Source organism: Bombus terrestris, chromosome 13, assembly GCF_910591885.1.
Source record: "Bombus terrestris chromosome 13, iyBomTerr1.2, whole genome shotgun sequence".
NCBI lineage: Eukaryota > Metazoa > Arthropoda > Insecta > Hymenoptera > Apidae > Bombus > Bombus terrestris.
Window position 1 is genome coordinate 7651826 of NC_063281.1, and position 18171 is coordinate 7669996.

At 40.0% G+C, this 18171-nt stretch overlaps 2 protein-coding genes and 1 long non-coding RNA gene across 8 annotated transcripts in view; 2 read left to right on the forward strand and 1 right to left on the reverse strand.

Annotated features, from left to right (window-relative positions):
- The window catches only part of LOC100644032 (tensin-1), a 180520-nt gene that overhangs the window by 29430 nt on the left and 132919 nt on the right, over positions 1-18171 (forward strand). The window lies entirely within an intron of this gene.
- On the reverse strand, positions 326-7984 carry LOC100644342 (putative sodium-dependent multivitamin transporter). The gene is made up of 7 exons (XM_012315334.3): positions 6321-7984; positions 5778-5909; positions 4865-5086; positions 4068-4411; positions 3889-4008; positions 2816-3490; positions 326-1538 (listed from the first exon to the last, which is right to left on the reverse strand). Exons 1-7 carry the CDS (start codon positions 6324-6326, stop codon positions 1286-1288), a joined length of 1752 nt encoding a protein of 583 aa, XP_012170724.1. The 5' UTR covers positions 6327-7984; the 3' UTR covers positions 326-1285.
- Positions 13546-16686, forward strand: LOC125386244. Its single transcript, XR_007226219.1, has 3 exons — positions 13546-13959; positions 14353-15987; positions 16094-16686. It is a non-coding gene; the product is annotated as an uncharacterized LOC125386244 (long non-coding RNA).

Sequence of the window (18171 nt, forward strand, 5' to 3'; positions counted from 1 at the left end):
CAGATTTTTTCCTCTTGTGCGGAGCTTGTCTCTAATTTACGCGATGAAAATTCAGTTGGCCGCACCGAGCCGAACGAACTGCAATTAAACGAATTATAAAGCCTTTCCCAACCATCGTGCCACGGAGACAATTAGACGATAAATTACGACGATTCCGCTTCCGCAAACAACGCGACAGGGGGAACCAGTGTTGTTATCTGTCTCACTCGATATTCACAAATGAGAGAGAGCGAGAGAGAACGAGAGAACAAAGAGAGGGCGAGAAAGGACGTACCGTGGCGTGATGATCGTTTTCGGTGTGAAATTTAATGAAACGGCCGGTCGCTTTCGTTGAAAGAATCAATTATCTTTTATTGCGTGTCTTTCGCTGTTACAGAGCGGTAGTGTGATAACGTGCCGTACAGAATGAAGTTTAATTAAACGTGTTAGCGGGTCGTTCGCGACCCATACTCCACAGTGAATTGCTCGTCGACCATTACGAGATAAGTTAAGTTAGGCGGTCATTTTTCTCGGTGTTTGGCTAAAACGATACAACGAGAATTATAGTGTCTCTAATCCGGTCATCCCTGTGACCCAGATGCCTGGATAGCTTCATTCGTGGATAGCTCACATCCTCTTCCAGCCCAATCGTCTCTCGTTAAGTTGCAAATGAACAAAGCGAGGAAAAGACGATGGCCGACGGCGCTGGCGAATTTAACGCGCTGTCGAAACATGGTGCAAATTGGAGATTTTATTAATTTGCTCTACGACGAGGCACTGACGATGAGTTATGGCTAATGAAATCATCAGAACAGTTAATAAGTACAAGGAACAGTGACACTGGATCTCAACCTGCGCTTATTTCATTAATGAGTATTACTTGCAGAAGCTGGCTCGATTACTTTCCTTCTTAGGAAGTTGCTCGTAACACGAGGTAAATACGATATTCGTAAGTGAAATGCAAGTTTTTAAATCGATAAATTGTTTTGCTCGTTCTTGAAGCAAATCTTCTTATCTACGGGATTCGTGTTTCTGTCATACGAGCTCGGAAGCGTTGAATTTCACTTCCTCACGATGTTCTTAATATCCATAGGATTGTCATACGCTACCGGGGTGAATTTATACGAATTGTACATTACATCAACGAAATAGTATATAGAATTTTTATCTCCATTTTTGGAAACTTCTTTTGACAGGTAATTTCGAACTTATAATGGGCAGTGCAGTTCCATTTGCTCTGAGATATCCATTATCTCATCGAAGCTTAATTCTCAATACGCCCGCTGCTATTCTTATATTCTTTATTTCATTTTCTGTTCTCCAATACGAAAACCTGGCTGTTCGTAGTCTTCTGCGCGTCCTCCCTTCGTCTCCTAATTCGCGCCGCCAGGAAGGGGAAGAACAAGTTTGGCTCTGGTTCGCGAGCGTTCTTGTAAAATATCTTATTCGTGATCAGGCTGGTTACGTAGCCCACGATTAACGTGATTGTCAGTCCAAGTGGATTATACCACATGTACGATATACGATACAAATAAAAGTACGATGAATCGTTCACGGAGCTGAAAATGAAAATGAAATTCATTATTGAAATTATTTGAAACTTTGATTGATATTGCGATTATATTTTCTGGATTAAACATTTGAGATTAAACGATGATAGAAGTTTAATGTTTACGAGTATATTGGATACCGATCATTGAATAAACGAGCCGAGAAAGAAGGCGAAAAATATGACAAAGCAGGTTAGAGGCATGTGGCAAGGAGAAAGCAATATCATACGCAATACTGGAACGCGGCAGGGATTTCAAAGAGACTATAATCACGGTTTATTAACGAGTAATTAGCGTTAGTTACTATCGTGGGAAACGATGGGAAGCAAGCGGCACGTGAAAGCGGCTCTCGAGTCGAAAGAAATCAGGAAGTAATCGCTGCTTCTTAACAGAGAACTGGCTACCATGGTATCATTCCACGCCCATCATATCATAGCGAAACGTTTGAACCGACGATAAGGCGTATCCTAGAACGATTCATTGCTGATTTATGTACTAATTATATTCCGGTGTAACGAAAACTGCTCCCCGGTAACGAAATCTTCCGTTTCCGATAAATTCATCGCAGCTGCTCCTTATCGATTATGCCTGAAGAGTCAAGAATCACGAAAATGAGGTGCTTAAGATCTGTCCGCTTTTCCTACCGCGACGTTTCACTTGCATTTTTTGCTATAACAACGTTTCGAGAGAAAATCGGTTGGTGACACGCGTGTACAATATGTTTTTACCGAAAACGAATCTCGCCAAAGCGAGGAACGTTCCTAGAAATGGACCTATGATTTTAATAATATGATAGAAAAAATGGTAGATATTAATCGACTTTCGATGGACGTGCGGATCATGTCGTAAAGAATTGATCGCTAGTTCTGTTTTCAAATTTATATACGAGAAGAATGGTTAAACGCTAGAAACGATTATTTCTACGTTTTCATGTGACCGCTTGAAGTATAAATTGCGAATATGTACCTGTATTGCTCATGAAGGGGGATGAAAGAAAGCAGTGCTTTTATTCACAAAAAGGGGAACAGTTTTATCCGTGTAATTATTCCATGCATGCATTAAAGGGAACCAACAAACTTGATAACAGAGCAAAGATATAATAATAGCCACGGTATTCTAATTTGCCTCCGGAAAAATTGCTATTTCCGCATATAAAAGGCCGGCTTTCTTTGCTTCGAACGAACTCGTAAAACCTTTTACAGCATTGGTACTTTCGAACTGGCTCGCGATACGCACTTTAAAAGCCTCGATAACAAGCTCGCTTTCTTAACGAGCAAGAAACTTACTCTTCGAATAAAGTTGTGTTTTGATGATAGAAGAGTAAGGTGGAATTGTCGCAGCCTTCCACAGATAACGGAAGATTAGGTGTTGGTGGTTTTGGTGTACCAAATACTGCCCAAATGCACGTGATCAAGGCTGTGCTAGTGCCCACGATGGCTCCAGCTTGATTTGCCTTTTCCACGAACATGCCTAGTGTGAAAATCCCCAAAATGGGTCCTCCAATCGCTCCAGAAATCCCTATGGCAGCTTCGACCAACGGTCCCATCGATTTGGCAATAAAAGCCACGGCCAAACACGTGAACCCATTCGCCACAGCGAGAAATTTTCCAATTAACGTTGCCTTTTCCGTTGGAAATTCTATGCTAAATTTACGACACGTGGGCTTTACATAGTCTTCCAAAGCTACAGCAGCTAGAGAATTCAACATAGCGGATATGGTGCTGAGACTCGCGCTGAATACACCGGAAATGAAGAGTCCAGTGATACCTGGCACTCGTGACATTCTTTCAGCTGCGAAATATGGCATTATCTTGTCGAAGCTGGAGATTTTACCGGATGTAACTGGGTCACAATTTCTGTACACAGCGTAGAGAACTAGACCGCAGAACGCTGTCAAAGAACCCAAGAGTAAAGTGAGTGGGCCGCTGAGAAGAAGCGCGCGTTGCGAAGATTTGAGACTCCTGATGACAGAAAATCCAATTTAGATCTTATACAAAATTTAAATCAATTAAAATATGTATCAGAGACCGGCGCATTTTGAATAGTTTCTGCCGGACAAGGAATACTAATTTCTTAGTTAATTTTCGAATCATTGATTATTTCATACTTTCGATACATTTTATTCTGCAATTTCTCAACGTATCTACTTTTTTTACTTGCCACTCTAGAATTGGTCGATAGCGTACATCCAATGATTGAGATAACCGAGCAAATTAAATAAAAATTACACGAGCGGTCGAATAACATGTAGATAACGCTAATCGTGAGTATTCGAAGACTAAAGAGAAGCGGTGCCTGACTCGATATCTAAGTCACCGGCCTCGAATTAATTATTATATAAATGATTATAATTACTCACTTGGCAGTGAGTAAACGCTGAACTTGGATCTGATTAACCGCGTATAAAGACAGAAACATGGTAGTACCACCAATCAGTAATGCCCACCATGTATGCCTTATAGTTGGATCGATCCTGAAACTAAAAATGAATAAATTTTTCAACTACCTGACCTCGTATAAATTCACTGATATTCTTACTCGAAGAATTCTATTCGACCATCCTCTTGAGCGATGCTCCACACATTGGATAAGCCTCCGTCAAGGTCGCTAGCGGCGATACTCAGGATGCAAAAAAGTGCAGTGAATATCAGTACTGCTTGAAAGACGTCGGTGATGAGGACAGCCTTGATGCCACCTACGGTCGAGTAGAAGGTGCAAATCAGGCCGATCAGCACGATGCTCATGTTCCCTGACAGACCAGTGGTCGCTTCTAGTGCCAACGAAGGCGCGAATAATACTATTCCAGTGTATAAAAGTAGCTGCAGGAAATTAGCAGTGCTGGCTAGTAGTCGTGCTCCTACTCCAAATCGTTTCTCTAGATACTGAGAGAAAGACGATTACAAGAAGGCAACTTATTGTAAATTACGAATTATGAATTGAAAATAAAGAATTGATGAAGCGCGATTGATTTATCAAGTTCTGCCTCTAAATTGTCTTTTTTTTTTTGAATATGGCAACAGAAGATCACGATGAAAGCTCTGAAATTTGAAACTGATGGAAAATAATTTTTTATAAAATGTGCTACCACCTGTTAGCATCGGACTGCAAATTATTTTTTTAAATGCTAGAAGGAAAGGATCACGAAGATGATCTTCGAGTTTGAGATTATGGATCAATGATGGTTGTTAACGAGGTACGATTGATTTATCAAGTTCTCATTTCAAATCGAGTTCATAAATACTGGAAAAGAAATGATCACGAAGGTTATTTTCAAGTCCCAAATTGTGGGAATGATTGGCGATATAGTACGATTGATTGATTAGAAAATCATATACCTCATAGACACTCATGTTGTTCAGTTCCGCGAAGACGGGAAGATAAAGATACAAGACGATTGGTGTACCAAAGAAACCACCCAGGTACAACAGCGTGACTTGTGTGCCGTGAATGTAAGTTTCTGCGCTGATTCCTAGCACCGTGATCGCTGACATGAAAGACACCATCAGTGCGATCGATAAAGGAACGACGCCCATCGTTCGATTGGCTGAGAAGTACTCCTGTTGTAATAATCGCGAAACATTGGTTAACGCATTGCTGCATTCATTCGATCGTTTGAGCATTGCTGCTAACACTACTGTTACGTTCTACTAAATTTTAATGCGTTTCGACAAACTTAGAGATAAGATTATATAAAAGAAATTGTCCATTTTATACAAGAGTGAATTAATCCTTTGATATAATAATTTTATTTGAAAGAAGTATTTCGATCTGCAATGAATTATTTCAGACCGTCAATTTGTCCGTAGCAGAAGTAAAATCGAAAACCACGCTATTCATTCTGTGTATCGTTACTATCGCCTGATCGATCGTATTCTGCGAGTGGACATTTTACTGCTGGCCCTCTAACTTGATTCGTAATAACGTTTCAGCGTTAATTAACTTTCTGTCTTTGCGGTCGTTCGTGGAAGTTGGCTCGCGGCTAACCCGATAAATTAAATAGCGCTCTGAATAGTTGGCGATTTGTGTCGATGGCAATATTTATCGCGCGGCTAGATCGATCGGTGCGATAACGGTGAAAGATCTGAGGCATGGAACGCCGGACCTATGTCGTGATCTAAGAACGTGCCAGCTCTAGGTATGTACAATCCTGTTCTGACGCAGTTTATCACGGATATTGGATCGCGCGGCGTTGTAGACTCGATGTCGATTCGATCGTCCGTGGCGAAATTAATTTTCCAAGGGCTTAACCTCGGCCGTGCGTTGCCTGCCTCCGGTGAATCGGTAGTAGATCCCAATGCCGGCTGAGATCGACAGCATTAGACCGATGACAAGATAATCCGGCCATTGAAGCGTCGATGTATCATTATCCTTGCTCTGCTCCTGCAAACGTATCCCCCCGTTTTTCCCTTTTATTAAACTCCCTTTCGCGTAAATTGTTGGTTTTCCGATTCACTCGGTCAACAACAACACCACCTTCGATTTTATCCCAACCCTGGTGAATCTCTATTTATCTTAGCTCCGCGAGATGAGATTAATTTGTGATGTGTAGGATGAAATTAGCGAGTGGAATCGATTAACATCAGGTGAAAGGTGTGTAAATGACGGATCAGTTGGATGTTATTAAAAGGACATTAAAGAACGTCACTGAATTTAGAGAGAGAGTAATTAAACTGATGCAATTAAGATTAACCGAGAAACATGTCGATAAAGATTCAATCATCTAACGTTCACCAGAGTTGAACTACAGAGAAAGGCTATCTATTGGAAGGTTTCTATGGAAAGAGCACTCACGTCCATTCTATAGGATCCACTCGTATGATACCATCAACTCGCGATGGACGAGAAATTCGATATCGCGAGCTTGTTTGCCCGAGTATCGTGCTTCTTCCTGAATCGTTTCTGCGGCGACGAGGGAACAGGCTGTGAACGTAACACACTGGCGGCCGATGGTCCCAACCGTGAGCTGATAGCACGAAGAAAAGGCGCGCGCGAATTCTCAGAGAGAGGATCCCTTGGAGAAGTCGTCACCTGCGTGTTTTGTGGTCGAGTGTGTTCGTTCGAACGAGCAGAAAAGAGGCGAGGATGAAGCGGTCCATTACGTAAAGCTTGGCTCAGCATATTTCCTGTCAAATGCACGCAAAGCCTCGCCACTTTAACGAACGTTCGAAAAACGGTGGTAAATTCAGGTAATATTCAGCCAGCCGGCTAAGCGTGCCAATGGACGAGGAAAAATATGATGGAGAGAAAGAGAGAGAAAGAGAAGGAAGATTATGAAGAAGGTGGTTTATAAATTGTAGGAGATTATAATGGGACTATTCTCTCCCCATAATATAAATCATGTGTCTAGAGTTCTGAAAAACGAAGCTTATGATTTAATGACTGTTTAATCAGGTAAAGTCAATAACGTTGGTCACCCTTGCGAAAGAACCAGTCCGATTGGCGTCGATTCGTGGCCCGGTTCAGAGTCACGAATGATAATTAATCTCGTAAAGGTTAATGAATTCAAGATAAAGAGGAATTTTCGTCTGCTGAGCCAATTCCTGTCTCGAGTGGGAGCAATAGAAACGCGAAAAAGATATTCGAATCCCCTTGTCGATAGGGCTATCGATCGTGAAAGATTTAATGATTTTAACGTTTCTTTGAAGTCCTTTAATTGGAAACGAATAAAGAGCTCAAAGAGAACATTCGTTACAAAGCGACGAAGAACCGACGAGTATTGAACGTCCAGTGGAATTCGCTCGAGGCGAATGCTACGCCACTGTTGCGTCGCTGGTGCATAACAATTATTCGCGAGACGGTAGCTTCTGGTCGTAATGTAATTTCCTAGTATTATGAGGCACAATCGAGGGGCCATCGGCTATTATTCCGAGAAGGGAAGCACCCATAGAAACGTCGGAGCAACGAGGATTCCTTGATCCATGGGAGGAACTCATCGATCTTTATCGAAACCGCCGCAAAGGTTATCTGGACGATGGATCGAATACGTAAAATTCAATTTGATATACAATCGATGCTGATCTTCCTGATGAATGATATTTTTCTTGAATCCAACGGCAATCTAATATTATCCAATATTATTTAATAGAGCTCCATTCAGTTTCAATGGAATCTTGTTACGGTCTAAGATAGTCTCGGGCAAATTCAATGAAGTCTTGTCTGAATTGAACGAGATCTTATTTCACGCCCATCAAATAATCTGCTGTTAACTGCAATCTAACCTACTTGTGCATATTTTATTGTCGACGATCTGTTTTGGATTTATGCGCAAGTCCATGAGAACGATCGTGTACATCTTCGTTCACAAATAATAAGATACATATTGATTTTATGAAAGATGTGAAAGATTAATCTGAATTATATCAATGAAACGATTAATCGAACGGAGTTTTACTTTCACGCGGTGTAACACCTTAAAAATTTAGAAAAACTATTCGATTGAGTTACAAGAGGAACGCGATGAGTTAAGAATTACGTTCGTTTATATATGTATAATCTGAGATAAAATCTGGAATCATAGAACAAAAAATAAAATAGAAAAGTAATCCAAATATCAGAATCGATTAAATCAATAATCGAGGAACGTAATGGATGTAAACAAGGAAGAATTTAATTTCATTATCATAAAATTGATACGTTTCTATAATCTATATAATATCTTAATCTAAGGTCTTAAACGTGATAATAATTCTTAAACGTTTAATGGTTTCCTAATAATATTTGACGTTTACTTCATTTTCTGCAAGCATCGTAATACTTCCTTGTGAAGAAGATTTTACATATGATTTACGGAAATGAATCATCGATCTTTATCAATAGCTTACACCGAGATTACGATGGTAATCGATTTATGAGCATATTTTATGCGATGATATCGCGTTTCTTCCTGACATAAGAAGAAATCCCGGACCTGTTTAATGCAAAGAGATTGACCAACACGCCACACAATTTGTCGAGTTGAATTTATTCCTTCCAACGTAATTGCACGATGCATGGTACTCCGGAGGTTAATAGAGATCCCTGTTGAGACTCGTCCAATTTTCGACATTGTTACTTGACCGTTGGCTGGCTCGTTTTACGCCGATGCTATTTGCCGACGCTATTCGCCGACGAAGATGCAGAGGAGAAAGATGGACGACGAAAGAAGAGAAAAGGAGGAGCCCCGTAAGTGGCGAATTCCCGTCATTAAGTCGTTAGTCGGACGCAGGACAGCAGGCTAACCGTCGGTTAACTGGCTGCTGAACTTGATCGACCAATCGTTGACCCTCATGGTCGATCGAAATTTACCATGTGTTGCCGCCTTTCATCCCCTATTTGCTTTTTAATCGAGCTAAATATTATTCCCCTGAAAGATTGATGGTACGGTGTAATGTAACGCGTGGAAAGTAATAGTTGCAAAAATATGTTGATAGATTATAGGAATTTTTGTGAACATAGAAATTCAGTTAATAACGGGTAGTAAATGTATGAAGATCATAGAAATTTGCTTGACGAATTATAGTTGTTTTCTTGAAATCATAGGAATTTTTAGCCATAGATAAATGGCAAAAGATGTAAAGAAGAGAGGTCTAAGTTTATAGAGGGTTAGTTAATCGATAAAGAAAATAAATTTGTATAGTAAAAATGCAAAACATGAGAACATCATAATAATCGTTGAACATAAACTGCAGAAATGTAGGAAACATATCTAAATTTATAGACGATTTAATCAGGCATTGAGAATTCGAAATATTCGAGTCTCTAGAAGCGAAATATTTCTGGTTTCTCCCTCGCATCTTGTGTATTCTGCGTGATGGAAGATAGCCATGTTGGTCAAGCTAATCGAGTAACTGGTGGTAACCATATTCAAATATTGAATTTAGAGAGAAGAAATCTCTCTTCTCGAATCTTAGTGAAAAGTTTGTAAACCTGCGATTCTATTCTGTATGTCTATTTTACGATTGGTGGGTTGTTTGATTTCTTTTCTCTATTCGTTGCAGGAAGAACTTTGTTTCCATCAGATCAAAAATAAATCTTGAAAGTGTGAATTCCTAGATTTAGCTCACAAGTCGTAACTCCCTTGCTCAGATAGACCTGAACCTCTCTCTCTCTCTCTCTCTCTAGATTTTGTTGTTTAGATAATCACGATGTCGTGCTCTCACTAGTGGTTTCCTCTTTTAGTTAGTTAGACGCGCAAGGAGATAAGACACACTCCCAGATTGAAGATCAGACGTGTTTTTGCCTAAAGCACACGCCGCTCAACGTTCTAAGCAGACGCTCCTCGTTATTATAGTTGGTTACTCAAAAGCAAGCTATCTTAAGGAAACTTGTTTAAATTCATTTACATTCGCACGCACGTTTCTCGCGATCTTCGTGAACCTGAATTTGTTGCAGAATATAAATTTCAAAAGTTAAATATACCATCGATAATATGCAACATTTATTTGTTCTACGATCATAAAAGATGTGACTCCGACGTGATCCATACAGCGAAACTTTTTCATTTACATTAAAAAGTTTCGTATTAGAAATAAATGTTTCCTAAAGACTCTTTATATTTATCTCTTAGAAATTACAGGTACTTTTTCAGAACTTTTGATCTGAATTCGCACAATTCGCTGAATTCGATCTTCGTGAACCTGAATTTGTTGCAGAATATAAATTTCAAAAGTTAAATATACCATCTATAGCATGCAACATTTATTTGTTCTACGATCATAAAAGATGTGACTCCGACGTGATCCATACAGCAAAACTTTTTCATTTACATTAAAAAGTTTCGTATTAGAAATAAATGTTTCCTAAAGACTCTTTAAATTTATCTCTTAGAAATTGCAGGTACTTTTTCAGAACTTTTTCTTCGTCCAAATATTCATATAAAAGGATTCTAAAACGTATCTATACGTTCCGTTCAAAAACACAAGTGTTTTATACGACACGGTTACACGCGTTTTAACGTTGAAACGCCGGAAAGTAGCCAGCGTAACAACTGCTCCACTTACAAGTGACACTTTACAATGACGCATATATTTTTGCCGGTGCGATAATCCCAAGGCCGCATACAACCATTTCCAGTAGTTACCGCATAAATGGAAATTTTGCGAACGATTTCACGTTCATACTCGATTCTTTACAAGTTCTAGGCGAAATAGTAATCCCAAAGTTTTCAATAAGTTTCTAATAACTTTTCGCTTTATATTTAATCCACTAAATCGTATTAGATTTCGATAAAGAATAATTTTGCCCAGGTAATACTTGCAGCCAAAAATGTATATATACAATTTTCTAAATTACAATTGATTAAATATAAAAAATTAATTTTGTCTAGTTATACAGCACCTGCGATCGAAATACAGTGATCCCATTCGAATAAAATAAGAGGAAAGTCGGGAACTTTTCATTTTATTGAATGCGGCAACGATGAGTGACGATCTGATAATAAGCGCGCACGCGTGCTACCTCGTCGAGTTCCCGTAATCAATTAACGAGTAAAATCCGTTTTATTTCACGGTTACGGTGAATCGGTTTTGTTTTTTTGTCGAGCATCCTGTCTGATTCAGTTGCACGCACCATTGCTAGCGAATTGTCATGGCCTTAATTAATTCGACGTGTCCAAATTGCTTATATCGTCGATTGACGCGAAAAGCTTATTAAAATTATCTGCATATGACGATTTCATCGGCAATCTGACTCTCAGCAATTATCGTTAATTAAGTATTCCAAAGACGAAGATAGCGACCATGCGTAGCGAATTTCTATTAGCCTGCGTTCTCGAGTTGTGAATATACCTTTGCAAATGATATCCTTGCTTAATGAGTCGACGATTTATTCCAATTTAATTGTGCAAGTTATAATTATATCCAAGTGTAACATATGGAAAGAGATTAATAAAATATATTTTCTGACTCGTGTATCTCTTATGGGTCAAGTACATTGCAATGGTTCATTATCGATCTATAAGTTTATTAGATCAGAATCTCTAGATCAAGGAAAAGGCACTTGTACCGGATGATCTCTCCAAAGATCTTGTTTGCGAATACTAAAAATAACAGTGTAGCACGAGCTCTATGATATTTCAGAGGGAATATTAATCTCATTCGTATCAATCTATATGCATATTAACCCAGAGAATAACCTCGGTACCAGCACACCGACATTGATCTATTAAAAAAAATTCTTTTCATTGCGAGCTACGCGATGACTGAAACCAATTCCCCAATTTCCATAATTTTTTACACTCCCTCCTACACTCTGTTCTCTATACGTACATAGAACCAATAATTCCTTTCGTGACGGTGTTTCACGGCCCTGGAACCGTGACAAAGGATTCGATGCACCAATGCTGAGCATTGATATTCCAACACGCAGCAACAGGACGTAACGAAGTGTGACAATCGGTGATTTTTCGGGATTAGGCAAAAATAAACGGGAAACGTATAGCACGATTCTTCATGCAACGATATCATCGTCGAGATCCACTGATAAAATTTACAATGACTTAACTAGCTGGTACTCTTTGCATGAGGAAACGATCTTACGTAATTCGATCATTTGCATCGATGATGCATCGCCACGAATGGATTGGAACACGTGTTATCGCGTGGATAGGCCCACTGACGATAATTGTGCGTCTCATGAGCCTTCGATCATTAACGTTAGTTAGCGACTGGTATCGTTAGACTTGGTTTTGCGCACTCACCGAAGCAACAACTAAAATTTTCATCGGGTTAATCCCAGTAGAAATTATCGTAACGGCCTCCACTGTTTTGGTGATTCGATAGGATATCAGTTTTCATATGCGACCGCAGTTAAATGGACCGCCACACGCGGGTAATGGAAACACGGGTTGGGTCATCGGATTTAATGATACGTCTAATATTTACAGCCTCTATTGTATTGCCATCTGGTGTTTGCTCTATATGCGAATTGGAAAATGTGGGCTTGCTTTAGAGTAGCTTGTTTGATGTTACTACTCAATTTTCATTCAATTCCTTGCATCTTTGAAATGTTGATATTTAGGTGACATTTATTGCAGTTGCACCGGCACAGTGACGATGATAATGGCAATGACAATGACAATATGGACATTTTTATTTGGTTTTCCTTTTTTTGGAATATGGGAGAGGAAAGAAAAGGCTATTGTATAGATATGTTTGCAAAAATATATAATTTCGTAAACTTCATGACATCTGTGATATCGACATGTGAAAAACGTGAAATGTGGGGTAGCTACGTAAAAGCTCGTTCGTGCAATTCGTATCTTTGAAATATCGACGACTATTACAATTTTTAACCTCTCGTATGTCATTGATGCTGCTACCACGACGATGATAATGTGAAAATTTTTATTTGGTTTTGCTTTCCTGGATAAAAAGATAGGAAAGAAAAAGAAGTTACCGCAAAGATAAATTCGCAGACATTCGTAACGTCTTTCTTCTCAGGAAGAAATTTGTAGTTTCAAATAGTTTCATGCTGAAGCGTGCTGAAGTTGCTCATACATTGCAAAAATCTCTAGAGGGCAGATGATTAATATTCCCGACGAAAGATGTAGCCGATAACCAGAGCAATGCATACGGAATACGCGAATCGTCCTCAACACAAAAGCCACAACATCTCTCGTCGTGTTTTTCGCCTTCGTTCGTATTAACAGTGAGTGAAGGAACAAGGAATCAGTGATGCAACGAGTCTTGGATTGATGTGTAACGCGTGCACGGCGCGAGGCGTGTTCTCAAAGTATGTAATCGTCGGCGAAGAATTTGCCGAAGGATTAATGCCCTTTCAACCGTTCGATTCAGAGGTGCTTCGTCTTCTCGGTCTGGCCATGTTTCATAATTGGTCGGCAGCCAGCGTGGCTAACCGAGCGCAGAATTTGTTTCGTAAATCAGCCGTGTAGAATCGACGAAACACGACGCGCGTACCCTTCTTAATGCGCCACGTGAGATTTACGACCTTCGCCGAGGAATGCTTCTCGAAATGGTAAAAATGACGAACTTGACTCGTCGAATCGTAGATTCTCTGTGTATTTGGTTTCCGTAAGTTCTACCATGTCATCGTCTCGTGTCATTTTTCCGCATGCCACGAGACTCGGAGACTGCGTTCGAGAGGATCGATAATACGCAGTTGCAGCCTCGCGCAACACGAAACTGCTTTTACTTGTCGACGACACGCGATGATCCGCTCTTAAGGGACTTGGCTCGCTGATCTCCCGTTCGAGAGCTAATTATCTCTGACCAACACGTAATGTTTCGACCGAGAAACGGTCTTAGAATCACGTGGCGCTAATAATGCCGGAAACGTGTCCCTGAAGAGTCGTTGGGGGACGGTTCCGCGAGAAAACGTTGCGTGATTCTCGTTACGAGCTCGGTTCTTCGACGTCGGAGCGTGGGCTGGTGCGTTTGTGTTCTCTTCTTTTGAATCTCTGAGAAAATTTGCTGGCAGAAAAGCGGAGAGAATGGTACGCTAATGTCCTTTGAAATTCTGTAGTTATAAAGTTCGTAGATCGGAACCTAGATAGTAGGATTTATTTGAGTGTCGTGTCGCATGATACCATTTGGAATCTCTTTGTCAAATTGTTTTGTGACACGTGAATATAATGGCATGATGTGAAAAGGCAAAAGCCAGTTCATCATTATCATAACTCTTTACGTGTACGTTTGATGCCGCTCTTAGTAACAATACAGTGCTCTTTCTTCTCTGGTTCAATCACACTAATGGCAGTCAAAAGAGTGAGACTCGCGGCCTGTGAAAATGTTACAAAAACCGAATAGAAAAGTAGTATCAATGCTTTTATTATCATCACGTTTATTTAAGAATTTTAATAGTAGTAGTAGTTCTCTTTTATTCGCAGTGGAATAACCTAGAACTCGTTCCTTCAAAAGGGTCCACTACGTCGTTGATGGCACCCATGTATTCTTAATGGATCCACTTAACAAGTCGAATTACGAGCAGATGATGTTGACAGCAGCTCTAAAATTGTGCAGAGGCCATGTTGTTCTGTCAATCATTATTGAATGACAAAACGATTTACAAGCTGTACGCATGCCGTGACGTGGAATATTTGCTGGTCAATCAATAATATGGGGTCGTCCATCATTAACTGATCCATTCGGATGAAATCTCTTCAAAATTTACGCGCAGAAAACAAAGATAGGCGTTCCATAAAAAGAGGGAAAAGTATTATAATTAACGATTAAGATAATTTTTAATTGCCGTCTTATAATTTTTCTGGCATTATTAGGACCTGGTGAAATACGGAGCACCATTATGAATGGACTACATTTTGTCTTTATTCTCGAAGAAAAAATCTATCTTGAAAGGATTGAAAACGAGAAACCAATATAAAATTTAACAATGCAAGTTCTGAGCCTTGTTGCGTATAATTAATGTACAAATTGCAATAATTTATGAATGAATAATATCAGTGAATTAACAAGTAAACAATTGCACTTTATAAACTTCTCTTTTATAACTTTGAAATTTGTAATTTGCAAAATCTTCTTGTAAAATTTCATTCTTTTTCGTTGAATGATACTAGTTATTAGTAACTTCTAATTTGTGACTTGTAAACTTCCATTTTACAAAAAGCTTCAGGTAGTATGAAGTCGACTGCAAAGTTGCTGCTTAACCGTGCATAATTAAAAACGTTTAACGAAGTGCAACACAGAAGAAGTTTCATTTAGTCCCTTTGCGGTTATCGATTTACTAGTGTCTCTACTCCACTCCGTTATTGTATATTCCATGAGAAGTTTGCGGCAACATCCATTACGAAAGTCGACGCGATCGGTGCCATTTAGAATGCAGATTTACGAGCGGCAATCAATATCGTTACGAGCGCGTTAAGGATTTTCGTGCGAACAGTACACGCCCGCACATGAAGCACAGACCCTGACAATGAGCGTCTATTCACCAGCTCTAAGCATCCAAAGGTCCTTGAACCTTCGTTTCTCCCGGCTGTTTACTCTGGATCACGTGAAATCGATCCACTTTTAATTTGTACCAATTAGTTGGAACAACGAGAACGCGGTACACAAGCCGACAGTAGACAGTCGTTGGCCCAATGAAATAGTTACGAGGTCGTGACTAGTTGTGTTGAGCGTGTTCGTGACTGGCGGCTGTGTATTTCTCAATTTCAACCGTCGTGAGCTGAGCTCTTCAATTCAATTAGCCAGCTCGCGTAAAACTCGACCGAGTATTACGCCGATAAACGTGCTGGTTAAACCTGCGCCACGATTTGCAAATTTATGAACTTTTCTACTTCGGTGAGCGGTAGATAATTGATATTACGAGATACTCCATTGAGCTTAGAAATATGGGAGAATAATTTTCATAGATTTCTCATGCACTTGGCGAAGGAAAAGTAACATTATACTGTGTTTAGGAAGATAGAGAATAAGTTTTGAGAAGTAACTTTCTAGCAACTAATTATTGGAGAGTAATTTTCATTGATTCTTCGAGAGATGAAAAGAATAATAAGAAAAATGAGGTACGTGATTTGTAAATTTATGGCCTTCGTGCTTTAGTTGATTGGAATTACGATCCTCTGTCGAACATTAAAATATCGAAGAATAATTTTCATCGGTGTTTTATAGAGAAGAAACGGTGAATAGAAGAAAGCGACATTGGGAAGGAATAAATCTTTCGAACGATGAATTTTCCTCGGAAAATGTACTTATCTTTAATACATAGTGCTGCTCGGAAGATCAACTAGTACGTTCGCGATAAGCGTATGAATAGATACAATGTCTTTATTGAAAGGCCTGGAGAATGGGTTACTCGGAGCATCTTCGTTTTAATAATTCACGACTATACGAGCAAGGAAAGAGACGGCGATGGAAAGGATGTTGGTGGGTCCAAATATGGGATACTGCAATTACGCAGGACGCGAGTATTATTACGTTACATAACCAAACGAGCATAGGCACGTCACGAGGTTCTGACTTACGATTTTCCATGGATAAAGACCAAGAGAGAGGCAGCAAATTAACCACCCATCGAACTTAACTTTCAGACGTATCATCAATTTTTATGATACGACGCGCGTTACACATTGGAGATATTTTGACGACGCCTCAGAAATCAATCAGGCTAAGAGACATAAAGTTACTCAAAGATAACAGACAATTAACTTGTCAAAATATCAAGTGAATTTATCTTGCATCCTAATAAATCTTCCAAGACCTCACTGTCGTCGTTAATTATCTTCATTCCGTCGACTCGCGTTAATGCTTAATTAACATCTTGAACTATGTTTACCACCGATGAATTGAATATCTAGACACATGCAAAACGGCGAGAAAATGGCGGATGTAATGTGCGTACCAGTTGCGTAACTCTCGGTTGAGTGTGCAACTATGCGAAACGATCTCTCGACAGATGCGTAGCTCCATCGCGCCCGCAATTGATATTTCTTGCGAGCCACGCCACGTGGCGACGTGAGTAACCCATAGGTGCGTACGTGAACCGTTTTCTGAATGAGCCGCAGGAGATTTCGATGAATCGAAAGATCCCGGCAACCGGCCGTGACAAGTTTATCGAACCTTTTCAAATACAATTCAACCGGCACTTTCAGATACCTCTAGAAAAAACTGGCAGAAGTATATACGTAGAACGATTTCAAAACGATTAATCAAAATCTTGGCTCGATTTCTTAACTTCGACAGGTTCCACGTAACGCACACGTGACTCACGCAAGAAACTCTTTGCAAGAACATGCCTCTGCCACTCGACTTCTTTCCCTCTTGAGATCGATTCACTATAATAACAGGAAGTGCAACATATCCAGGATCTCCACTGGACGCGATATACACTCGAGCAATTAATCGAAAGCCGACGTATGGCAGTCCTTGACTTGGGTTCGCTTTAGCACATTTCACGCCACGCATCTCGTGTCCTATCACGTCGACAGCCTTGATACTTTTCTTGTTCCGTTTTTTTTTCGTCTCAACGAATAATCCAGAACGATCGGTGAAGTCGGAAAGCTTAGAGTGCTCTTTCTAGTCTCCTCTCGAAGACGTTGACGTTCCGTTCTGTCTGTCGGCGTCAAACCTCGAGGCGTGTCCAATCGACTTAAGCACCGTGTACGCGCGTGTAGAACGCGTAGCAGACGCACACGATCGATGGAAGAAAGCGGCGAGGCACCGCACGAGAAAAGTAATCGCATCAAATTGCGTTAAATGCCACGCTCGGTCGACAGTGTCTCTCCTCTTGTCGATCCAGAGTCCATTCAGAGGCAACAAAACAATCGTTAATTGCCGAACAAAAAAACGGCCGATGGGAATCGAAAGACGAAGACCCGAAGGATCGGCGATCCTCTTTGTCTCGTTCCAGTTCCGTTACCTACGCTCGACCGTAATCCCATCAACGTGAAAATACTCGTGTCGTAGCACGCTTGATTTGCCTCGATCTCGACCACCGTTATCGATTTTCCAATTGTTCGTGTTCTCTTTTTCTCTTCGTTGCTTTTTCTCATCGGCTTTTCCTTTTTTCTTAACCCCTTATGTTTGTCTCTATGCCATGATTGCCAGAGGCACATGGACCCTTACCTAAAAGCTTGAAAACATGCTCTATTCAGCAGACTGTAAATTTAAAATTAGGCGTATGTTAAAAGACATGATAATGATATATGCTTGAATATTAATGCTTGAATTTTTCTGTTAATTTAAAAGAA